Consider the following 26570-nt stretch of genomic DNA (forward strand, 5'->3'; position numbering starts at 1 on the left):
ACATTTATCAATAACATGTTTTACATTGAAATATAGTTGATGTACAATATTGTATTTCAGGTATACTACATAATGACTTACATTTGCATACATTATGAAATGATCACCATGATAAGTCTAATAACCATCTGTACCCATGCAAAGTTATTACAAATTATTGTCCATATTCTTTATGCTGTGTATCACATCCCCATGACTTATTTATTATATAATAATAACACTGGGGGTTTGTACTCTTAATCCCCTTCACCTACCCACCCCCACCCCCCAGTTCCTTCTGAGAATGCTATGTTTTAAATCCCACTACTCAAATTAAAGAAGTTGAGAAACATTGAAGACCCTGATCTTTGGGCATAAATTGAAGATGACTAATAGATTTACTGTGAAGGAAATAAACTTGAGGCAGTGATATATCTTAATCACTTTTGTATCTTCTTATCCTAGCAAGGGGTCTGCTATCAGTGTATATATGTATATCTGGCATTTAATAAATGTTGAATAAAGGAATGTGTATGCCGGGCTTCCCTGGTGGCACAGAAATGTATATGCCTAATGAATCTCTCTCTCTGTCTCTCTCTCTCTCTCTCTCTCTCTCTCTCTCTCTCACACACACACACACACAAACACACACACACACACACACACACCAGGCATGCTCATGCTCCCCCTCCCCCACCCCATATATAAAATGCTTAATAATACTGGTTGAGTAAATGTATTGGAAGATGCAAATTAAAAGAGAATCAGACTTTTAGAAAGAAAATAATTAAAAAAATATAATTTAGAGTACTGATTACATACATGTAATAAGCATAAAACTCTTAGGAAGAAATCTTTAATTCATTGTCACTTTGCTATATTTAGGTTAACTTGTTACTTAATATTGAGACAGGATGAAGTGAGATTGGTGGTTGAGCAACCTAAAATGAATATTAGCTGTTGCAAATGTGAAGATGAAAGAAATATGTTTGTTTTAGATTTTTAAGTAATTTGAAATTACATGCCATTGTGCCATTCCGATTTTCACAAGAACTCTAATTTCACTGAAGGCAGGAATTGTGTAATTTTTATCATGCCTCCATGTACAGTAAGTTACTGATGAATAAATCCATGATTTATAAGTACAGTATGTGCCAAACACAAATTAGTCTAGCACAGTGTATTTTTCACTGGTGGTCTAGAGCCAGTTTCTCTGTCACATTTGGTGGCATTGCATTTGTTGCTTGTAATCGGCCATTTGGGAGTACTTACATCCCATACATTGGCAAATACTACCAATAAGTTGTTTTTCTTTCCCTGAGAGATGGTTGTAAAACATTTACCAGCAACGTCACTGTATTTAATTATAAGTCATGACCTGTGAGGTGGTAGCTGTAAAAAAGGGAAAACCAATTATATATTCCAGAATTTAGTTTTTTTATCAGGAATTCAAGTGTAACATGTTTATAACATACAGGATATTTGCTTTTCTTATACTTAAAACTTTATAATTTTGTTTTATGCATTCTTACTTAAAAATTCAAGTGTGAATTTATTGCTTTTCCATTAATACATTTGGGTGTGGTAGTACTTCAATGATAATCCCAGTTTATGCTTAGTAAGTGACCTATGCTTATGATACATATCAGTGAATGGAAATGGCATTAAAATTATATTCCTGTAAATTAATATTATCTACTTGAATTTTCTTAGCCTGTTTATCAAGAAATATGTTTTATTAAAAGTCATATTTTATTTTGCTATTTAGTAATAATTTGTAGGGAATGTATAAGTTTCTACAGATCGTGAGCATTATTCATCATTCTGAAATATATCAATCAAAGCAGTGATTAAATAATGCCTTTTCAGGACCACTGTATTTTCTCATTGGTTTTCTGTTGACAAATTAGATACTTAATTACCTTATCTCCTTCCTATACGTGAATGTGTACAGTTCTTTATGGAGCACTGTGTTTTGTTGCTCAAAGCTATGATGAGTGGATTTACCCTTCTCTTGTGTTAGCAGTGATGACAGTACAAGTTAATGACAGGGGCTGGGAAGGTGGCCTATTTATAAACCACCCAGGGGATTTTTGAAAAAAAATTATTTAATTAATTTATTTTTGGCTGCATTGGGTCCTCGTTGCTGTGTGGGCTTTCTCTAGTTTCAACGAGCAGGGGCTTCTCTTTGTTGCGGTGCCCATGGGCTTCTCATTGTGGTGGTTTCTCCCGTTGTGGAGCATGGGGCCTAGATGTGTGGGCCTCAGTAGTTGTGGCATGCAGGCTCAATAGTTGTGGCTCGCAGGCTCTAGAGCACAGGCTCAGTAGTTGTGGCATGAGGGCTTAGTTGCACCACGGCATGTGGGATCTTCCTGGACCAGGGATCGAACCCGTGTCCCCTGTATTGGCAGGCGGATTCTTAACCACTGTGCCACAAGGGAAGCCCCGAAAATTGTTTTTTAAGATCCAGTCCAGAGATGAAAAATGTTGATGGATTGACACAGGGCTGGTCTCCAAGTCATGATCTTTATTTTGAGTCATTATAGTACCAGTGTATCTCTTAGGATAATAGAGATGTTTAACTCTCATTCATTCGTCCATTCATTAATTCATTTTCTTTTTTCTTTAAAGAAATACTGCTCTGTGCCCGGCACTGTTCTAGGCAGTAGGGTTATTGTGATGAACAAAGCTGACCATATCCCTGCTCTCACGTAGCCTGTACTTTAATAGAGGAGACAGATAATCAATAAATATGTAATATAAGGTCGGGTCTGAGAACACGAGGAACTTGTATTAATTATTTTTTACTAGTAGTATTTATGTTCATATTCTTCCAGACTACCACAGAGTTTGAGAATCTGACATGTTTATCCTTTCTACCAGGACAGATATTCTTATTTATCCATAAGGTTCATGAGGGGCAGTGCTTGGTAGATACCTGAAGGAAAGGTTTAGGAGGTAATTGAAAGGAAATATGCTGAATCACTGTCTAAGTAGTAGTGATACTGGAACTACTCTGGGAAGGAAAGAATTACCTACCAAATAGGTAAAAATCTCAAGAGTATATTTCCAAAACTTAATAGGAAGTTTTGATGGTTTTGTTCATTTCACCATTTTTAACATATAGAACACTGCCTGCATGTAATAGATGCTCTGCAAATATTTTTGAATGAATGAATGTGTGTAACTATTGTTTTAACCAACTGCCCTAATGTATTAATAGTTTTGATGAAGGTAAGATTTTTAAATTTCTTAAATGGTTTGAGTTCCTGTTTTCTGGGATGCATATAAACATAGCTGTAGGAAACACACCGGCAAAGATGCATGTATGTGGGGAAAACTGTGATGTGCACATGTGGATGGGAATTTGTTCTTTTGTCTTCGGTGAAGTTCCTATGAAAGAGAACAGTGGGATATGGGGTTGAAAAGGTAGGCTTGGAAAAATATATATATTTTTTCTTTGGTAGAGCATTGAATATTTTTGAGAAGAGTGGGATGTTTAGAGAGAAAGTCCTTTGTGTCTAATTACAGGAGAAACGATTCTTCCTGTATTTTGTCTCAAGTGCCTTGGAGACCGAACGTGTTAGGTCTCCTTAATGTGAGGTGAACCCACTTTTGTGACCAACTCTAGTAACTCATTCATTCATCCCTCCATCCTTCCCTCTCTCTCCTTCTCTCTGCTTTTCTGTCTGTCTGTCTGCCTCTTCTTTTTAAGGTTATAATAGAGCTGAGAAGATGAGTTCTATCTTACAAGTTCTGAACTGGCCTTGTCTCTCTAACCTTATAAGCGTTCTAGAGGCTCACATTTCTGCCTTCCTCACTATTGCCAGAGTATCTGTCTAACATACAGCTTAGTATTTTATTTCCAATTCTGCAGTGACTTCCTATTATATGTGGGTGAAAGTCTGCTTTCCTTGGTGTGAAGTAGGCACCTTGTGTGTTCTGGTTCCTGTGTATTTTCTGACTGCATTCTCTCTCCTCCCTACACCACCAGTGATGTATGTAGACATGTAGTTCCTGAAAGGCACTGGCTCTTTCACCTAACTGTTGTCTGTGTTATTCTACTTTGCATTCCCCATCCTTTAAGATTTGGTTCTTGAATTATCTCTAATAGGCAGCCTTCCCTGATTATCCACATGACACTTGGGACATCCTCCCTTCTGCTTATTGAGAATGGATTCATATCCAGCCTCCCCCATCTTACAACTGTTTAGATGCTCTTTCTTGCCTGATGACGAGCACCTCATGGACAGGATTTTCTCCTAACTTGATTTTGAGTCTCAGTGTTCATAATAATGGTTGGTACATAAAAGATACAGATGGTTATTATTGAATCAATTCTTAGATGGATAGATAGGTTTTATAGAACATCCTAGAAATTATAAACTTGTAAAATTGTTACCGTGCTACTATCAAAGTTTTTAACCTTTTTTGGATGTTGTTAGCAGGAGCACAGAAGTTGCTCAGTCAATTCAGATCCATTACCCTCTTTATTTTCTCATTTATTTAAGAAGCATTTATATAGTATCTGCTTAGAACATAATAAGGCCAGGGATTCTGGGAAATACTAAGAAATTTGAGACAGTTTCAGCCTTTTCATATCTATATACTTAGTTTCAAGGAGGGTGAACATCTAACCCCTTCTGGACTTGAGTTGTTTCTCCTCATTTTGATGAATTCATTAGTTCATGTGGCTCCTTCTCTCACCCACCCTACAGAATGTGAGTCCTTCCTTCCTTTCCTTTGCTTTGATCTGTATATACTGCACAGCTTTAAAACTTAATTTAAGAGAAGGGAATATTTGTTTATTATGACAAAATCAGATAATACAGGTATATTTCAAGTGTGTTTCAGTTGCACAGCTTCCTCCACTCTATAAGCACTGTAAATATTTTACACCGAGGAAATCATAGGTCACGGTGGAATGTGATTCTGATGCAAAGATCTTGTTTCTTCATCTCTGCTATTTATTTTTATCCTATATTTAGCTGTTAATGTTATTTATAAGAAGAATAATCTCAGAAGTGTATTAGATTTTGTGCTGTTATATGTTTTTGAGCTTTTTACTAACATAAACAGATTAGATTTGTAGGCTAGCATGTATATATGAAGAGGCAGGGTGGTTTTCTTCTATAAATCAAGAAAAAGAAAGAAGAAACAAAGGAAGATGGGCTTACACTATAAATGTGACAGTGACACTTGAAAGTAGTATTCAGAATTGTGGAGGCAAATAATTGTGTAATTACCTGGAGGGGTGGAAAAACAAATTGCCTAATTTTAAAGACTGGAACAGCTGGTGTTTTCTAACCCCTCACCCCACTACAACCGTTTTCGGTAAATGCCCAATGAAGTTTTGTTGTGTTTTTTCTTTCTACATAAACATAATCAACACAGTAAAGAAGATAAGGAACCAATGACTAAGAACATCAGCACATTTTTTTCTTTCTGTTCAGATATGCCAAATAAATCTTTATCCTTCATTGAACCATCAAATAGAGAACAAATTAGAACATCCATGTTTATTTAATCAGCTCCGTCCACCCCCAAATTTGGGCTTTTTTCCCCCCAGTTCCAAAAAATATACTGAAGATGCTAAATAAAAACAAGTTGGCCTTATTTGACTTAGTGTAACTTTTTTCATTTAATTTAATGTTTTAGCAGGGAAATATACTATATTCTGTTTAAAATATTTTAAATGGCATTTTTTTAACATCTTTATTGGAGTATAATTGCTTTACAATGGTGTGTTACTTTCTGCTTTATAACAAAATTAATCAGCTATACATATACATATGTCCCCATATCTCTTCCCTCTTGCGTCTCCCTCCCTCCCACCCTCCCTATCCCACCCTCTAGGTGGTCACAAACCACCAATCTGATCTCCCTGTGCTATGTGGCTGCTTCCCACTAGCTATCTGTTTTAAGTTTGGTAGTGTATATGTATCCATGCCACTCTCTCACTTGGTCCCAGCTTACCCTTCCCCTCCCCGTGTCCTCAAGTCCATTCTCTAGTAAGTCTGTGTCTTTATTCCCATCTTGCCCCTAGGTTCTTCATGACCATTATTATTATTTTTATATTCCATATATATGTGTTAGCATACAGTATTTGTTTTTCTCTTTCTGACTTTACTCTGTATGACAGAATCTAGGTCCATCCACCTCACTACAAATAACTCAATTTTCTTTCTTTTTATGGCTAATATTCCATTGTATATATGTGCCACATCTTCTTTATCCATTCATCTGTTGATGGACACTTAGGTTGCTTCCATGTCCTGGCTAAATAGAGCTGCAGTGAACATTTTGGTACATGACTCTTTTTGAATTATGGTTTTCTCAGGGTATATGCCCAGGAGTGGGATTGCTGGGTCATATGGTAGTTCTATTTTTAGTTTTATAAGGAACCTCCATACTATTCTCCAGAGTGGCTGTATCAATTTACATTCCCACCAACAGTGCAAGAGGGTTCCCTTTTCTCCACGCCCTCTCCAACATTTATTGTTTTACATTTTTTGATGATGACCATTCTGACCAGTGTGAGGTGATACCTCATTGTAGTTTTGATTTGCATTTCTCTAATGATTAGTGATGTTGAGCATCCTTTCATGTGTTTATTGGCAATCTGTATATCTTTTTGGAGAAATGTCTATTTAGGTTTTCTGCCCATTTTTGGATTGGGTTGTTTGATTTTTTGATATTGAGCTGCATGAGCTGCTTGTAAATGAGATTAATGCTTTGTCAGTTGCTTCATTTGCAAATATTTTCTCCCATTCTAAGGGTTGTCTTTTTGTTTTGTTTATGGTTTCCTTTGCTGTGCAAAAGCTTTTAAGTTTTATTAGGTCCCATTTGTTTATTTTTGTTTTTATTTCCATTTCTCTAGGAGGTGGGTCAAAAAGGATCTTGCTGTGATTTATGTCATAAAGTGTTCTGCCTATATTTTCCTCTAAGAGTTTTATAGTGTCTGGCCTTACATTTAGGTCTTTAATCCGTTTTGAGTTTATTTTTGTGTATGGTGTTAGGGAGTGTTCTAATTTCATTCTTTAACATGTAGCTGTCCAGTTTTCCCAGCACCACTTATTGAAGAGGTGGTCTTAACTCCACTGTATATTCTTGCCTCCTTTATCAAAGATAAGGTGCCCATATGTGCGTGAGTTTATCTCTGGGCTTTCCATCCTGTTCCATTGATCTATATTTCTGTTTTTGTGCCACTACCATACTGTCTTGATTACTGTAGCTTTGTAGTAGAGTCTGAAGTCAGGGAGCCTGATTCCTCCAGCTCTGTTTTTCTTTCTCAAGATTGCTTTGGCTATTCAGGGTCTTTTGTGTTTCCATACAAATTGTGAAATTTCTTGTTGTAGTTCTGTGAAAAATGCCAGTGGTAGTTTGATAGGGATTGCATTGAATCTGTAGATTGCTTTGGGTAGTATAATCATTTTCACAGTGTTGATTCTTCCAATCCAAGACCATGGTATATCTCTATTTGTATCATCTTTAATTTCGTTCATCAGTGTCTTATAATTTTCTGCATACAGGTCTTTTGTCTCCTTAGGTAGGTTTATTCCTAGGTATTTTATTCTTTTTGTTGCAATGGTAAATGGGAGTGTTTTCTTGATTTCACTTTCAGATTTTTCATCATTAGTGTATAGGAATGCAAGAGATTTCTGTGCATTAATTTTGTATCCTGCTACTTTACCAAATTCATTGATTAGCTCTAGCAGTTTTCTGGTAGCATCTTTAGGATTCTCTCTATATAGTATCATGTCATCTGCAAACAGTGACAGCTTTACTTCTTCTTTTGTGTTTTGGATTCCTTTTATTTCCTTTTCTTCTCTGATTGCTGTGGCTAAAACTTCCAAAATGATGTTGAATAATAGTGGTGAGAGTGGGCAACCTTGTCTTGTTCCTGACATTAGTGGAAATGGTTTCAGTTTTTCACCATTGAGGATGATGTTGACTGTGGGTTTGTCATATATGGCCTTTATTATGTTGAGGAAAGTTCCCTCTATGCCTACTTCCTGGAGGGTTTTTATCATAAATAGGTGTTGAATTTTATCAAAAGCTTTCTTTGCATCTATTGAGATGATCATATGGTTTTTCTCCTTCAATTTGTTAATATGGTGTATCACATTGATTGATATGCATATATTGAAGAATCCTTGCATTCCTGGGATAAACCCCACTTGATTATGGTGTATGATCCTTTTAATGTGCTGTTGGATTCTGTTTGCTAAGTGTTTTGTTGAGGATTTTTGCATCTATGTTCATCAGTGATATTGACCTGTAGTTTTCTTCTTTGTGACATCTTTGTCTGGTTGTGGTTTCAGGGTGATGGTGGCCTCGTAGAATGAATTTGGGAGTGTTCCTCCCTCTGCTATATTTTGGAAGAGTTTGAGAAGGATAGGTGTTAGCTCTTCTGTAAATGTTTGATAGAATTCACCTGTGAAGCTGTCTGGTCCTGGGCTTTTGTTTGTTGCAAGATTTTAAATCACAGCTTCAATTTCTTTGCTTGTGATTGGTCTGTTCATATTTTCTGTTTCTTCCTGGTTCAATCTGAGAAGGTTGTGCAATTCTATGAATTTGTCAATTTCTTCCAGGTTGTCCATTTTTTTGGCATAGAGTTGCTTGTAGTAATCTCTCATGATCCTTTTTATTTCTGCAATGTCAGTTGTTACTTCTTTTTCATTTCTAATTTTGTTGATTTAAGTCTTCTTCCTTTTTTCTTGATGAATCTGGCTAATGGCTTATCAATTTTGTTTATCCTCTTAAAGAACCAGCTTTTAGTTTTATTGATTTTTGCTATCGTTTCCTTCATTTCTTTTTCATTTATTTCTGATCCGATCTTTATGATTTCTTTCCTTCTGCTAACTTTGGGGTTTTTTGTTTCTTCTTTCTCTAATTTTTTAGGTGTAAGTTTAGGTTGTTCATTTGAGATGTTTCTTGTTTCTTAAGGTAGAATTGTATTGCTATAAACTTCCCTCTTAGAACTGCTTTTGCTGCATCCCATAGGTTTTGGGTTGTTGTGTTTTCATTGTCATTTGTTTCTAGGTATTTTTTGCTTGCCTCTTTGATTTCTTCAGTGATCTTTTGGTTATTAAGTAGTGTATTGTTAACCTCCATGTGTTTGTATTTTTTTTTACCGATTTTTCCCTGTAATTGATATCTAGTCTTATAGCATTGTGGTCGGAAAAGATACTTGATACAATTTCAATTTTCTTAAATTTTCCGAGGCTTGATTTGTGACCCAAGATGTGATCTATCCTGGAGAATGTTCCATGAGCACTTGACAAGAATGTATATTCTGTTGTTTTTAGATGGAATGTCCTATAAATATCAGTTAAGTCCATCTTGTTTTATGTATCATTTTAAGCTTGTATTTCCTTATTTATTTTCATTTTGGTTGATATGTCCATCGGTGAAAGTGGGGTGTTAGAGTCCCCTACTATAATTGTGTTACTGTCGATTTCACCATTTATGGCTGTTAGTATTTGCCTTATGTGTTGAGGTGCTCCTATGTTGGATGCATAAATATTTATAATTGTTATATCTTCTTCTTGGATTGATCCCTTGATCATTATGTAGTGTTCTTCTTTGTCTCTTGTAATAGTCTTTGTTTTAAAGTCTATTTTGTTTGATATGAGAATTGCTACTCCAGCTTTCTTTTGATTTCCATTTGCATGGAATATCTTTTTCCATCCCCTCACTTTCAGTCTGTATGTGTCCCTAGGTCTGAAGTGGGTCCCTCATAGACAGCATATATATGGGTCTTGTTTTTGTATCCATTCAGCCAGTCTATGTCTTTTGGTTGAAGCATTTGATCCATTTACATTTAAGGTAATTATCGATATGTATGTTCCTATTCCCATTTTCTTAATTGTTTTGGGTTTGTTATTGTAGGTCTTTTCCTTCTCTTGTGTTTCCTGCCTAGAGAAGTTCCTTTAGCATTTGTTGTAGAGCTGGTGCTGTATTCTTTTAGCTTTTGCTTGTCTGTAAAGGTTTTAATTTTTCCGTCAAGTCTGAATGAGATCCTTGCTGGGTAAAGTAATCTTGGTTGTAGGTCTTTTTCCTTCATCACTTTAAATATGTCCTGCCATTCCCTTCTGGCTTGCAGAGTTTCTGCTGAAACATCAGCTGTTAACGTTATGGGGATTCCCTTATGTGTTATTTGTTGTTTTTCCCTTGCTGCTTTTAATATTTTTTCTTTGTATTTCATTTTTGATAGTTTGATTAGTATGTGTCCTGGAGTGTTTCTCCTTGGATTTATCTTGTATGGGAGTCTCTGTGCTTCCTGGACTTGATTAACTGTTTCCTTTCCCATATTAGGCAAGTTTTCAACTATAATCTCTTCAAATATTTTCTCAGTCCCTTTCTTTTTCTCTTCTTCTTCTGGGACCCCTATAATTCGAATGTTGGTGCGTTTAATGTTGTCCCAGAGGTCTCTGAGACTGTCCTCAGTTCTTTTCATTCTTTTTTCTTTATTCTGCTCTGCAGTAGATATTTCCACTATTTTATCTTCCAGGTCACTTATCTGTTCTTCTGCCTCAGTTATTCTGCTATTGATCCCTTCTAGAGAATTTTAAATTTCATTTATTGTGTTGTTCATAACTGTTTGTTTGCTCTTTAGTTCTTCTAGGTCCTCATTAAACGTTTCTTATATTTTCTCCGTTCTATTTCCACGATTTTGGATCATCTTTATTATCAGTATTCTGAATTCTTTTTCAGGTAGACTGCCTATTTCCTCTTCATTTGTTAGGTCTGGTGTGTTTTCGCCTTGCTCCTTCATCTGCTGTGTGTTTCTTTGTCTTCTCATTTTGCTTAACTTACTGTGTTTGGTGTCTCCTCTTCACAGGCTGCAGGTTTATAGTTCCCGTTGTTTTTGGTGTCTGTCCCCAGTAGGTTAATTTGGTTCAGTGGGTGTTGTAGGCTTCCTGGTGGCAGGGGCTAGTGCCTGTTTTCTGGTGGATGAGGGTGGATATTGTCTTTGTAGTGGGCAGGTCCACATCTGGTGGTGTGTTTTGGGGTGTCTGTGGCCTTATTATGATTTTAGGCAGCCTCTCTGCTAATGGGTGGGGTTGTGTTCCTGTCTTGGTAGTTGTTTGGTATAGGGTGTCCAGCACTGTAGCTTGCTGGTTGTTGCGTGGAGCTGCGTCTTGGTGTTGAGATGGAGATCTCTGGGAGATTTTCCCCGTTTGATATTACGTGGAGCTGGGCGGTCTCTTGTGGACCAGTGTCCTGAACTTGACTCTGCCACCTCAGAGGCACAGCCCTGATGCCTGGCTGGAGCACCAAGAGCCTGTCATCCCCTCGGCTCAGAATAAAAGGGAGAAAAAGAAAGAAAGAAAGGAAGAGAAGATAAAATGAAATAAAATAAAATAAAGTTATTAAAGTAAAAAAACATAATTATTAAAAAATATTTTAAAAAAGTAATTAAAATAAAAACGGAGAGACAGAACCGTAGGAGAAATGGTAATAGCAAAGCTATACAGACAAAATCACACAGAAGCATACAGATACACACTCACAAAAAGAGGAAAAGGGAAAAAGTATATATATCGTTGCTCCCAAAGTCTACCTCCTCAATTTGAGATGATTCATTGTCTATTCAGGTATTCCACAGATGCGGCGTACCTCAAGTTGATTCTGCAGATTTAATCCGCTGCTCCTGATGCTGCTGGGAGAGATTTCCCTTTCTCTTCTTTGGTCGCACAACACCTGAGGTTCAGCTTTGGATTTGGACCTGCGTCTGTGTGTAGGTCACCTGAGGCCGTGTGTTCTTCATTCAGACAGGATGGGGTTAAAGGAGCAGCTGTTTCTGGGGCTCTCTCTCACTCAGGCCGTGGGGAGGGAGGGGTACGGATGTGGGGCGAGCCTGCGGTGGCAGAGGCCAGCGTGACGTTGCACCAGTGTGAGGCACGCTGTGTGTTCTCCTGGGGAAGTTGTCCGTGGATCACGGGACCCTGGCAGTGGTCGGCTGCACAGGCTCCTGGGAGGGTAGGTGTGGGTAGTGACCTGTGCTTGCACACAGGCTTCTTGGTGGCAGCAGCAGCAGCCTTAGCGTCCCATGCCCGTCTCTGGGGTTCATGCTCTTAATCTCCTCTCCTCGTGCACCAGGAAACAAAGAGGGAGGAAAAAGTGTCTTGCCTCTTCGGCAGCTCCAGACTTTTTCCCGGACTCTGTCCTGGCTAGCTGTGGCACAGTAGCCCCCTTCATGCTGTGTTCAGGCAGCCAACCCTAGTTTTCTCCCTGGGATCTGACCTCCGAAGCCCAAGCCTCAGCTCCCAGCCCCCACCCATCTTGGCCGGTGAGCAGACAAGCCTCTTCGGCTGGTGAATGCTGGTCGGCACCGATCCTCTGTGTGGTAATCTCTCCACTTTGCCCTCTGCACCCCTGTTGTTGCGCTCTCCTCTGTGGCTTCGAAGGTTCCCCCTTCCACCACCGCAGTCTCCGCCTGCAAAGTGGCTTCCTATTGTGTAGAAACCTTTCCTCCTTAACAGCTCCCTTCCACGGGTGCAGGTCCCGTCCATATTTTATTTTATTTTATTTTTGCGGTACACGGGCCTCTCACCGTTGCAGCCTCTCCCGTTGCGGAGCACAGGCTCCGGATACACAGGCCCAGCGGCCATGGCCCAGGGGCCCAGCTGCTCCGTGGCATGTGGGATCCTCCTGGACCGGGGCACGAACCCGTGTGCCCTGCATCGGCAGGCGGACTCCCAACCACTGCGCCACCAGGGAAGCCCCCTTCCCTATCCTTTTGTCTCTGTTTTTCCTTTTGCCCTATCCAGGTATGTGGGGAGTTTCTTGCCTTTTGGGAGGTCTGAGGTCTTCTGCCAGCATTCAGTAGGTGTTCTGTAGGTGTTGTTCCACATGTAGATGTATGTTTGATGTATTTGTGGGGAGGAAGGTGATCTCCACGTCTTACTCTTCCGCCATCTTGAAGCTCCTCCTAAATGGCATGATTTTTAAATGTAAATTAAAGATTTAAAAGGAATTCTATTTGCATGTACCTGTCTAACCTTAGAAATAGCATAAGGCATCAAACTTAGCAAATTTGAAAATGGCTTTTTAGTACTCTACATTCATAAAGTCCACATATCTTTAGTCTAGTGCTAGATAAACTATTACAGAGTAAATGCACCCATGTAATCAGGACTCAGCTGGAGAACTAGGACTGCACTAGCAAGCTCCAGTGTCCCAGTCATTCCCCTTCCTCCTCCCCAAGATATTTCCTGTTCTGACTTCTAACACAACAAATTTATTTTTTTCTGTTTTATAAATTTTTAAAAAGTTTCTTGTGGTGATATAAAATTCATCATTTTAACCATTTTATAGTGTACAATTCATTGGCATTTATTATCTTCACAGTGTTGTGGAACCATTGCTACCATCTAGTTCCAGAACATTTTCATCAACCCCAAAGGAGACCACATGTCCTTTAAGCAGTCACTCTACATCCCCTACCCCCCCCTTTATATTTGACCAGTAGAAACCCTTTCAAGCTGGTTCTTCTGTCCTTCGGCATATCCCCTTCATTCTTTGAGCACTTCCTTACTGTCTTGCATAAAATCTTCCAAGATCATCTTGTTCTGTCCTAGCCCTTATCCTTTTTGTGGAGAATGCAATTTAAAAACCATTATCTGGGTTCTAGGTCTTCTACTAATAGGATGGCTTTACTTCTAGGCCCTTCAGACAGAGCTAGGACATAAACATGTGTATGTATGTGCATGTAGACATACATACATACATGTATATGCTTGTATGTATGACACGTATATATAGTGTGCATATTTGGATATTGCATATATGTATGTATAATGTGTACATATATAATATATGTATATCCATATGTGGAATACACATGATATGTGTATACAGACATGGATCTTACATATATTTCATTCTCTATCTTTATCTATTTATGTATCTCTCTGTCTCTGTATCTATCTAAATACCCCCCTCCCAAAACCACACCTTCAAATTTCATATTCTTGCTTATTTCTCTGCCATTATTATCCATTTGAAATCCATTTGTATTTGGATTCATTTCATTTTAGGATTTTCTTCCCATTGTTCTTGATTTTTTTCTTTATGAGTATATGAAACATCACCATAGTTCCAAAAATCTGAACTATACAAAAAGGTATATTCTGAGACTTGTCACTTACTGTCCTTTCTCTTAGGTGTCCTACTCTCCCATCTTATCTATGTTCCCTTTCACCCCTGGAAGGGATAGTCTCATTAGTTCCTGGTTATTCCTTCCTGTGTCTTCCTGTACAAATAAACAGATATATGTATATTTTCTTATTTCTCTTTTATAATATACAAAGTATTATACTACAGATATTCTTTTATAATTTTTCCACTTCAAAATATGTTCTGATAAGCATGCCATGTCAGTTCATAGTGATATCTTCATTCTTTATAACTGCATGTTGTATTTCATGCTATGTGTTCACGGTGTGTGGTGCTATAGTTTTTGCGGTGTGTTTGTGGGGTATGGCTCACCGTGGTTTATTCAGTAACTATTCTCTGGTAGAAGCAGCTGACTGTTAACTGTTATGGTATATCCTTTTTGAGGCTTAAAAGCTAAAGAACACCTTAGTTCTGGTCATGGTAAGCAGGTGGAAATGTTATAATGCATTCAGCAGTTGGAGCAACACTTTTTAAATACATAAAATTGTCTAAATAGTCGAGTGTCTTTTGAAGGCAATGGGCCAGCAAAGGAAAGCTTTCCTTGTGAATGGAAGGGAAATGGATGCTAGTTAGGTATTGATGGATAATAAGAGAAATATAGTGTGTTGAATTTCTTTTATTATTTATTCAAGTTAACTTCTTAGTGACTAAAATTAGTATGGGGTCAATCAGTTTTTTTTTTTTTTCCTCTATAAAGATATTTTAGAAACTGACAGGGGGAAGAGCAGTAGATTTTCTATATTTTATCATGTTCCTTTGTAAAATGTACTTGGTAATTCTAAACTTTTAACATATGTTATTTTTACTGTACACTAAAAGCAGCTTTCAAAATTATAGGCAGAATTTTTGGTTCATAATGGTGTTCATTAAATGCTTATGGAAAAAAATAACTCGTTAAGGGAGTTCTTTGCTAAACTTAATTTTGTTAGTGAATGCTCCTTTCTGCAGTACTTTTCATCGCTCATTGTTTCTACTATGAAACAATATCTTAATATCATAATATAGCATAATAGCACAATATCATCTCTGAATGACAGGTTTTATTGGCAGTGGAGATCTATTGGGATCACAAATGTTCTGAAAACAAGTAATTCATACTGCAGTGACAGGTTGGTGTTTCTTTTGATCAGTAACATTAGAGATGCTAGAAATCATTTGAAAAATGCAAGGAAATTGTCACAATGCATTTTAATAGCAATATACATGATAGTAATTTAGATTTTAATTACCTGCTTGGCAGCAACTGTGCCACCCCTTTTTTGTACAGTGGTGACTCTGCTGTTTTCTTAAAATGTCATTATCAATGCAAACTTTTTCTTTAAATACTCTCCATATTTCATATTATCTTATTTATCTTCACAAGTCTCATCATCTGAATAGGTACCAGGAATTTGGGAATTGCAATGCTAAAGAGAATCTGAGGCAGTTAATTTGTTACTGACATAAATAAACAGACATAGAGATAGACATATACACACCCATGCAAGAGTACACATACTCAATACTATGAGAACTTAGGTGTTTTGACTATCTTGGCTTTTTGTTTATGGAATTTTTCTGTATTCTGAAGTTAACCTGCTGAAAATTACAAAGTGAATATCATGGAGAAGGATCTTGAGTCTAGTAACTCTTCATATCTTCATACAAAAAGCACTTAAATCTTCAGTCTATTCTTACAGTCCCCCAATATTTTAATTTTTTAATCTCTAGAGACTATATTTTGGGTCTTCATGTTAAGAAATGCTGATTTTTCTTGATAGGTTTAGGTATAATAAAAAAACTGAACAATTCCCTGCAGTTGGAGATGCTGCACGGTGAATTTTGGTATAGGCTACCTACTTTCTGAGAGGAATAAGATATGATTTAACAAGTTGAGCAATAGTTTACAGTGATTGGAATAGTATTTTAAGGATACAGTTCCTGAATTCTGTGATGTCTCAGATAATGTAGGCAAAGTTTTGCTTAAAGCAACCTACCATGTGTTAAACACTCTACTAGGGACTAAAAGGCCATTGTCCTCACCCACATGGGCATTATGCTGTGTCAGCTTCCTGCAGAGCATGCAGACTTTCTAGATTTAGCTTTTTCCTTTTATTATTTTAAAAATCAGGTCATCATTAAGTGGTGGATTCACCATGGTTGTATAGAAATAATTCAGTTATTTGAAAAAGGAAAGAAAGCTCTTTAGTACTTTTCACTAGTAACTCAGAAATACAACAAAACAAAATACAATACAGTATTTTTAATTTGTCATAGAAATGGTATTCCAAATTACTCTCCAAACAAATAAATGAGACAGAATAATGAAGAAATATGCTGAATAAGTCTTACCCCTAAACTGAGATGAAATGCAGGCATCGAGGCAGGTACAAATGAATCTGTTCTAAGACAGGTCAAAGGAAATGGTTACTATTACCTTTAATAGTTACATAGCAAAAGAATGAATGTTTGATTTTAGAGAAATAGAACAGGTAAGGGAAATAAGTTGTGAAAGGGTATATTACTTTTTGTACCTTAGAATATTTTTTAATAAAAAATGACAAGAGTAGTGTATGTACTTTTCTTTTTATCCTGCATATGGTATTTTAGAGTAAAATTTACTAAGGGATTAAAAAAGGTTTAAAAACTATGTTGGATAAATATCATTCTAATTTTTGTGATGTCAGGCGGACATCCTTCTCTCGTTAATGTGTTTTGATGCCACGGGATAAAGCTTTCTAAGTATTTTCATTTTCATGGCTAATGGACTTAGAGATAGGCAGACGTGAGTATCCTCCTCTTCCTGGCTGCCTGCTTCCTTTGAAGTTATGTAAAATGAAAGAAACACTGGAAGGGCTTTGTTTGAAAGGAATATTTCTGATTACTCATGTAACATAATATTTTCTCCCCTCAATTTCCTTTCTTTTGTACCTGTATTTTGATAGTAATATAATAAAAGGGGGGAAATGGTGCTGAAAACTAATCTCCCAATTATCTGGTCTATTTCCTATGTCTTTACATTGAAATAGTCCTTTCTAGCTAAGCATTCATTCTTCAGAATTTTTTTTTGGTGTGACTTATCTGCCTCTCCTTTCTTGTTGTAATCCTTAGTCCATGTGTGCCTTCCATTTTATAACCTCATTCATTCATTGAATGCTAGGCACTTTACCAGGGACTGATGACACAGTGCTGAATTAGGCTCCCAGAAGCAGACGCTGCCCTAGTAGATGTGTTCTAATGGAGAAGATGATACCACACAGAGGTGCTGACTATTCCCAGGAGGTTTGCTGACCTAGCTTATTGCTTTTCTTCCTGCTCCCTCCACTGTCATCATCCTTCCTGACTTGATCATTCACATAGATGATCAATCTAATACTTCATCCTCTTATCTCCTTGACTTTATCACTCCCAACAATCTTTGTTTTTCCCCCCAATCTCACCCACCCATTTCCTTGGATAATATTGATAAAATACCACCTCTAAATATGGTTTACAATCTTCCTTTCCTGACCTACTTACTTACTTAACATTCCCACGTTAAGAATTCTATAATCCTTTTAGAACTGCTAATCTGTTGACTCTACCATTTTTTCATGTCCATCTCCTCTCCACCCTCACCATGCTCTTACTTCTTGTCTTATTGACCTTAGACACACAGTCCTTTGTTATCTTACATAAATTTTCAGTTCATTTGCCTCTCTGTTCATATAACCTCTGCCCTTGGTTAAATGGAACTTCCCACTTCCTCTGCACTTGCACGTCAGCACAGCATACATCTGGGAGGAAGCACACAGCCACACTGACTAGTGTTTTCTGAATGACCACAGTTGGCAAAGCGAGCCTTTAACAGATTACGTTAACAGATATTCTACCACATGGCCTTTGTCAGTGTGCTTTTTTACTTTCTGAAAATGATTTCATATCTCCTCTCATACCTTTAGCTCTGCATCCTCACTTTTAGCTGGTTATATTGCCGCTTCTATCACCGAGACTGTTGATGTAATCAGAATAGAACTGCCGTACCTTACTTCCTAGTCACCAGATCTAACAAGCTACCTGAATCTGTTCCCTTAGATTCTGCTTTTGCTCTTCTTAGAATGATCCACTTTCCCTGCAATTGTGTAAGGTCAATCCTTCCTCTTGTATAGTAGGTCACATCCTCTGTCACCTACTTAAGGGTTTTTTGTTGTTGTTCACTTGTTTGTTTTCCTGCATCTATACCTATGCTTTTCATCATCAGTTTCTTCCTCTTTGCTTGGTTATTCCCATCAGCATGCAAACATGTTGTGGTTTTCCCCCCAACACCCCAAATCACACTGCAGGTTCCTTTCTAGCTACTGCCCTTGTTCTTTGCTCCCATTTACAGAATCTTCTCAAGAGTTGTCCATTCTTCTTCTTGCTTTCTCCCTTGAATTTCTGTTCAGGCTTATCTCCAATCCACCATTCAAGCTGCTCTTGTCAGGGTCACAGTAATCAGAAGATGGTGACACCATTCCCTTAGTTGTTGAGAACAAAAGCTTTGTCATCATCTTTGAATTTTAATTCTATCACACCTCACTCCTCACATCCAAACTATCAGTAAGTCTGATCTGATCTTCCTTCATACTGAGCAAATCTGTGCCTTCCATCACTGACGTCATATACTAGGCTGCTGTCAACTCTTTTTTTGTTTTCTTTTTTTGCGGTACGCAGGCCTCTCACTGTTGTGGCCTCTGCCATTGCGGAGCACAGGCTCCAGACGCGCAGGCTCAGCGGCCATGGCTCACGGGCCCAGCCGCTCCGCGGCATGTGGGATCTTCCCGGACCGGGGCACGAACCCGTGTCCCCTGCATCGGCAGGCGGACTCTCAACCACTGCGCCACCAGGGAAGCCCTGCTGTCAACTCTTGACCAGACAATGTAGAAGGCTTCTAATTTGTTTCCTTGTTTCACATTTTGCCACTTAGAGTTTGGTGCCACACAGTAGCTAGAATAATCTTCTAAAAATGTTTGCTCTATCTTATAATTTCTATGCATGTTTTTCCATCCACTTAGAACACAAGCTAAAGTCTCTACCATGGTTTTTAAGACCTTATCAGGGGCCAGTAAACTTTTTCTTAAATGGCCAGATCGTAAACATTTTAGGCTAGGGTGTTATGTATGCTTTCAGTTGTTTCTGCTGCTGTTTCTTTCTCTTCTTTCTCCGCCTTCTCCTCCTCTTCTTCTTCTTTTTTACAAGCTTTCAAAATGTGAAAACCATTCTTAGCTCAAGTCATACAAAAACATTTGGCTGTGGTTTGTCAGTCCCCTGCTTCCAGGATTAGATGTCTGCCTGTCTTATCTGTCCTTGTCATCTATAACTCTTTGTCACACTCACTGGGATTTAGATGAATTTTCTTGCTGTCCTTCAAATATGCCAAGTTCATTCCTACCTTAGGGCTTTGTATTTGCTTTTCTATTTGCTTGAAATACCCTTCTTCCAGAATGCCCATGTTCCCTGCTTTTCTTTATTTTGGTCTCTGCTCTGATTTTATTTTCCTAGACAGAAAAAAATGTCATTTGATCAAACTTATGACTTTTAAATAGCTGCTTCCTCTATTACTCATTCTTTTTCTTCCACCTTTCCCATTTAAGTAGTTAGCACTACATTTTGGCTTAGGCCCTAAACCTAGGAGTCATCTTTGACTTTTATTTCACCAGTGTAGCCACATCATATAAACAATGTCGGCACACAGTAGGTACTCAATATATCCTTTAAGCAATAAATAGCAATTAAAGTTATTACAATACAGAGTGGTGAGTGTTTTGAAAAAGAAATCCATAGATGGGGTGGGGGGGACTCAGTTTGTGTGGCTTATAAAAAAATCCTTCCGGGAAGTTAGTTTTGGCCCAGATCTAACTGATGTCTGCGAGTAGCCAGCACGAGGAACCTGCATAGTAGTGATGCTGCGGGTTTGGGTAAGAGGGGAGGGTGTTAAGGCAGGAATCTCAGGTGAAAATGCAGAGACCTTTACACAGTAAATGTTTCAAACTGGAAAAACCTAATATGGTTGAAATAAAGAATTATTTTTTGCCAGTAAGTTTATTCTTTTTTTCCCAGTGTTTATTGGGAAACTACTTGTTGCCCCATTTAAGATGTTGTCTGCGTTTACCTTCATTCTCTAATCAAACACACAGATAATTAACAGCTCAGCTTCTATGTCTTGAACCAGAGTGGCCCCAGAGAAAAGATTGACAGATTGGTCTCGGTCTTTCCTATAAAGGGAACCATACATTATGCTCTATTTTTTGTTTTGACTTCTTTAACTCAGCATAGTTTTTTGGATTCATCTATCTTGTTGCATTATCAGCAGTGAAGTTTTTTATTGTTGCATAGTATTCCATTGTATGGATACACAACAACTTGTTGATGATGGCTTGCATTGTTCCCAGTCTTTGGCTTTTATGAATAAAGCTGTTCTGAATGTTGTATGGATTTTTTCCCCTCCTGCTTAACACCTAGTTGTGCACTTGCTGAGTCAGTGTATATTTAACTTTAAAAGAAATCTCTAAACTGTTTTATAAGTGGCGGTACTGTTTTACATCTCCACTAGTTGTGTAGGAGAGTTCCAGGTGCTTCACACCCTCAGCATTCCAGGAGGTATGTAGCATTATTTTGTTTTTGGTTTTATTTTGCATTTCCCTGATGACAAATGATCTTGAACATCATTTCATGTGCTTATTGGCCATTCATACATCTTCTTTTGCAAAGTCTGTTATTCATGTTTTTAAATGGACTGTTTGTCTTATTACTATTGAATTGTAGGAGTTCATTAAATGGTTTCATCTGCCGCTCCCCATCACTTGCATTACTGCCTGAACCATCCCCCCAAGCCCCTCTGTCTGTGGAAAAATTGTCTTCCACGAAACTGGTCCCTGGCGCCAAAAAGGTTGGGGACTGCTGTTTATGAGATATATTTATCGTTGGGAGAGCCAGTCTACCATGGGCCCTGGATATCCCTGTATATTCTTTCTGGTTATGCCAACATGCAAGGCCTGACCATTCTTTATCCAAGTCATTTCTCAGGACTGCATTTACAGTGAAGCAACTTTAGAGATGAAGTTGTATCTCTGTGGATAATGAGTGGGTTTGTTACTGTTCACTATAAAAGTGGTGATTGCCCGAAGCTCAGTGTTCTTCCCTTGTTATACAGTCCACTGTGTGTGTAGGTATCCGTCATTCATCAGGGATCTCTGCATCATCCCTGTGGGTTGGTGGGTTAGGGAACCAACATGTATAATAGAGTCCTTTTGTCTCTAACTGAGGAGTCCTGTGTTTTCTGTCAGAATTCATGAAATAGTAACAGGCTAACTTAGCTTGTATGTAGGGTAAAATCTCAGCCTCTGTACAATTCTTGACACATATTGCAGTGTTTTCTCAGTCTGTGGCTTACCTTTCATTTTCTTAATGAAGCTATCTTAATAAAAAAAGAGGTTTTTGAAAAGTGGAAGGTTTACATTTTGATGAAATCCAACTTTATAGTTAGTGCTTTTGTATCCTAAGAAACCTTTGCCTTCCTCAGGGTAGTGAAGATTTTCACTATGTGTTCTTCTAGACATTTTATAATTTTAGCTTTTACATTTAGGTCTAGCATTTAGGTTCACATTCTTTCATGTGGATATTCAATTATTCTAACACCAGTTGTTGAAAAGATTCTTCTTACCCCATTGAATTACATTGAGATCTTTGTTGAGAATCATTGACTACATAGATTCAATATATTTCTGTACTCTCTTCTGTTCTGTTAATGTTCCATTAATTCTACTTTGATTACTGTAGCTTTTCAGTAAATCTTGAAAACAGATAAAGTAAGCCCCTAACTTTATTCTTTTTCAAAATTGTTCTATTGTAGGTTCTCTGCATTTCCATATTAATTTTAGAACCTGCTTCTCAATTTCTTCAGAAAAGCTTGCTGGAACATTGATGGTGATTATATTGAATCTATAAATTATTATTTTTTAAATGTATTTATTAATGGATTTCTTGATATTGAGTCATCTGGTCCAGGAACATGGTATAGCATCTTCATTTATTTAGGTCGTTTTTCTCTCCACAATGTTTTATAGTTTTCAGTGTATAGCTATTTCCCTTCTTTTGTTAAAAATTTTCCTAATGATTTTGTATTTTTTTGATGCTGTTAGAAAACGATATATTTAAAAGTTTTATTTTCTAATTGCTGGTAGTAGTTAGAAAAAAATTGTTTTTCTATATTGAATTTTATTCTGTGAGTTTGCTAAATTCATGTACATAATCATCTCATTTGCTAATAGACATATCTACTTCTTGCTTTCTAATCTGTGTGTCTGTTGTTGCTACTACATTACTGCACTATCTAAGACCTTCACTACAATACTGAATAGGAATGGTGAGAGCTGACATTTCTTCTCTTGTTCCCAATTTTAGGGGGACCAACATGTTGATTTGACCAACATGGAAGTTATAATAGCTGGAAGACTTTACTAATAGGGACATACTGTTCATTAAGTGCCGTATTCTGGGTCATTAAGGCAAATTATTGTTAGGGTTTTTGGATGCCTGAACTCATCTCTTTAGGAACTTTGCTGTAAGGATCCCATAGAATGTGGATTCAGTTAGCTCCCATTTCATGGAATGGCATATTTTTCTTTAGTAAATTATGACTTGCTATTTATGAAAATCACCTGTTTCCCAGGACTAATTTGTTTTGCATTATTGGGAATGTTTCCTTGTGCAATGCTGTAGCAAATTAATAAAAACAAAAAGAAATGAAAAAATACATCTAATTTCCTACCATCTCAACTTAGCTGCTTTTGGGCATGTACAGTTCCTTTTCTTCCCATTAGATTTGTAATCTGTAATTTAAATAGATATAATTCTGGAGTTTATTATTAGTTGGGCATCCTCATCATTTCCCATCTGGACTATACACATACCTTCTCAACAGGTCTTTCTGCTTCTGATGCTTCTGATCTCAGAGTAAAAGTCAAGTTCTTTGGTGGCCTGTAAGGACTGCAGTCCCCTCCATCACAAATTTTTTCCAGATATCTGCATGTTTAGAGCTCTCACCTCCTTCAAACCTTTATTCTAACATTCAGGTTTGAGGCCTTCAGAGTCTTTTCTGTGAGACTTTATTTTTTCTTCGACCACCCTCTTTGAAATTGCATCCCACCTCCTAATGATGCTTATTCCTCCTCCTGTTTTTATTTTTCTCTATAGCACTTAACACTACAGTGAGATGTATGTTAATTATTTTACATTTATTGTCTGTCATTCTTTATTCTTCCCTGTGGAGAATAAAGCTCCGTGCAGGTAGGTATCTTCGTCTCTTGTTAACTGGTCTTTTTTCAGCACTTAGCACAGCGACAGGCACTTAGTAGGGAATTAATGTTTGTTGAATAATGAATGAACTCCAGCTCTTCTCATATGTATTTCATACTGCTGCCAGTGTGATCCTTCCAACCCCCCTGGAAAAGCTGTTTGTGTGGTAGTGCTTTACCACTCCAGGACCTGGCGTCTATCCTCAGTTATATGTGCTATGTGCTTTTGTTTTTCTTTTTGGGTGTGTGCTTTTGTGTGATGTTTTAGCCTGAAAGGTATTCTTGTCTAAGTCTTTGCCTCCCTCTTACTTACCTTCCCCTTGGCTTCCCTTGTCTGTTCTGCCAAGTTGGGTGTTCCTCCTTTGGTCCCTTGGTGGCATGTTAGAGGAATTAGACTGCTCTGAATAGTACTGTTTCCTTGCTTGCGTTTCTCCTTCCAGACTTAGGTTTTGATAATCTCTGTGTCTGTATTGCCTAGAACTAGGTGCTTAAAGATTTACAGCTTTTTCTGTGTTGCTTGGAATATTAATTTTAATAGGGTCATTCTTGTATTAAGTTTTGGTTTTTATTTTACATGTGCCTAAAACACATTGGTATATTTTCAGATATTTCCTATGTTTTCCACGATAGTCTGGATTTGACAAAGCAATTATTTTAATTTGAAAACCTTTTGATATTATGTTGCTATCTTTTGTGGATACCATGGATTATGAATTTATAAATTTATGGGCAGAAGTAAGGAAATCATCCTCTCAAAGTAATGCTACTCAGAGTAGTTGTGTGCTGCTGTTAATATGAAAGGTGGGATTAATGTAGTTACTATTTTAATGGATAATCTTCACACAACATGAATTAAAAATTTTTAACTTATTTTACAGGGAAGTGTTAAGAGTAGTCGACAGATCTCACCTCAGGAATTCATCCATGAACTGAAGATGGAGTCTGCAGATGAAAGGCTCTTCACGTGCCTGGAATCCCTCCGCGTGTCTTTGACGAGTAATCCCGTGAGGTAATTCGTCTTTCTGAACATGAGGGCATATTACTGAATTAAACAGATGCCATGATCTGCCACTTTTATGCAGTACTTCATGGTGCCTGTGAGTAAATAGGTGGTCTACCTCAACAACTTCTCAAGGTAAAAATTGAATACATAATTTTTATATGCATGTGGAAATACAGTCTCAATAGTACCTTTTGTGTTTATTACTGAGTGATATGTAGCCTGTGGACTTTTAAAAAAGTCATTCTTTTTTTTTTTCTTAGAATTTTTAAAAACTTGAGGCGTTTTTCAAAAGAGAACAGTCATCAGAAACTGTCAATTTAATGGGGCTGAGTTTCACTCTGAATTTTGGTATTGTACATATATATTGGCTCATTCCTGTTTGATATACAAGAAATACCATTAATTTATTATTTCCTTTATTGGAATTGGTATCTTTGTAGGAGCCCATAGGAGGTTAGCGTTGTCAGACTTAGCAAATAAAAATATAGGACGCCCAGTAAAATCTGGGTTTTAGACGTAGTTACGCTAAAAAATTATTTGTTGTTTTTCCAGAATTCCACGTTTAACTGGGTGCCCTGTATCTAGCCACACTACAATAGATATCTTGATAAATCAGTTTTTAGACCTTTTAGTCCAGCATATTCTTGAAAAATTTTAAGTAGGAATTGTTATAAAATGTCTGAACAGTCATAGAATCAGAATTTCTGAGCTGCAAGAGTCTATGGTAGATTAGTTTTGATTTCTTATTGTATAATGAATGCTTATTTCTGCATAAATATATATGAATATTTTCTAGCCCTCTCTTTATATACGTATATATATATATATGCATATATGTGTGTGTGTGTGTATAAAATATAGACAAAGGGCTAGAGGGCCAGAATGAAAAACTATGATTGGAGGTTAATGATATATAAAAGACTTTTTTTGGTATTCTGATATTCCGAATGTTTCTGAAGTTTGGCTACAGTATGATAAAGATCCTTGACAGTATAAGTATTTGAAATAAAAAGACCCTACCTGCTGAGAGACATGAAAGTGAGGTTTAAGTAAGGAGCATGAAGAGTAAACAAAGAATCTCTATTATTTCAATTTTATCTTTATTTTTCCATATTTTACCACTTTCAGTGTGTTCTCTAGGCTGTAAATTAATGGTGGGCATGAGACCAGGGATTTCATATGTCTTATATACCTCTCTTTACCAGGCACAGTGCTTTTAGCACATAGAAAGTGCTCAGTGAAGATTTGATTGAAACAATTTTAACCTTCTTCAGTTTTATGTTGGCTATTGCTAGAAACTAAGTTGAATTAGGAGTTTGTTTATTTGACAGGTATAGTCATACATGAAGAGCTCTGGTCTCCATCTTAATCTTTACCTATTAAATGTTTTCATTTAAAAAATGGTTATTGAGCACTTGCTGTTTTCCAAGTACCAATGTTTTGTTTCCAAGTACCATCTTAGACGTGGGGCTTGAGTAAATAGCAAAGCAGGTCCAGGCCCTGTTCCTGTGGAGTTTAAATGTAGGAAGAGGGTATTTTAGGGTCAACTGGGGAGCTACAGTCATTTTTCAGTTTATCCGGCAGCTACTGGACACTGGAAATAACCATGGAATTTCAGTATAATAAGAAATAGACCCTGCCATTACCTCTTCTAATTTTTCATATTTTGAGTAGATGAACATGATAGTGAAAGAAAAACTGTGAGAGGATTTTATGTATGAATTCAGGCATATTACAATGGATACAGTTATTTATTGTGATTCCATATAAAGACAGTGGGAAATAATGCTGTATGTTTCTTTCATTTGAAAGAATAAATATTTCAAAAATAATAATTTGTGGAATTATTTCCCTGAGAGTGGCCAGTTCTATTGAGCCAATATACGTACAATAGAATATATTATCAGCAATTCACAAGTGTTGCTGTTTCCTACGAAGTAGTCTTTTTAATTGGAAAGAATAGAAAACCATGTCATTGGAGAAATTTTTCTGAAATCATGGCACTTTATGTAGATAGAAAATTGAGACATGAGTATTTCTGTGCCCAGTGCTCCAATTAGAGGAATGACTTAGCTGAACATGTAAAACTTGAAGCTATTTCTGATCAA

At 37.2% G+C, this 26570-nt stretch overlaps 1 protein-coding gene across 4 annotated transcripts in view; it reads left to right on the forward strand.

The window, feature by feature from the left end:
- Positions 1-26570, forward strand: part of DIAPH3 (diaphanous related formin 3) — a gene marked incomplete at both ends in the record, with an annotated part of 549577 nt that overhangs the window by 102848 nt on the left and 420159 nt on the right. For all 4 annotated transcript variants that reach the window (XM_082675745.1, XM_082675746.1, XM_082675747.1 and 1 more), the window contains one exon: positions 24338-24468. In XM_082675745.1, the coding sequence (XP_082531871.1) occupies positions 24338-24468 (131 nt within the window). The remainder of the gene's footprint in view (positions 1-24337; positions 24469-26570) is intronic.

Source organism: Grampus griseus (genome assembly GCF_964374135.1).
Source record: "Grampus griseus genome assembly, chromosome: 18".
Taxonomy (NCBI): domain Eukaryota; kingdom Metazoa; phylum Chordata; class Mammalia; order Artiodactyla; family Delphinidae; genus Grampus; species Grampus griseus.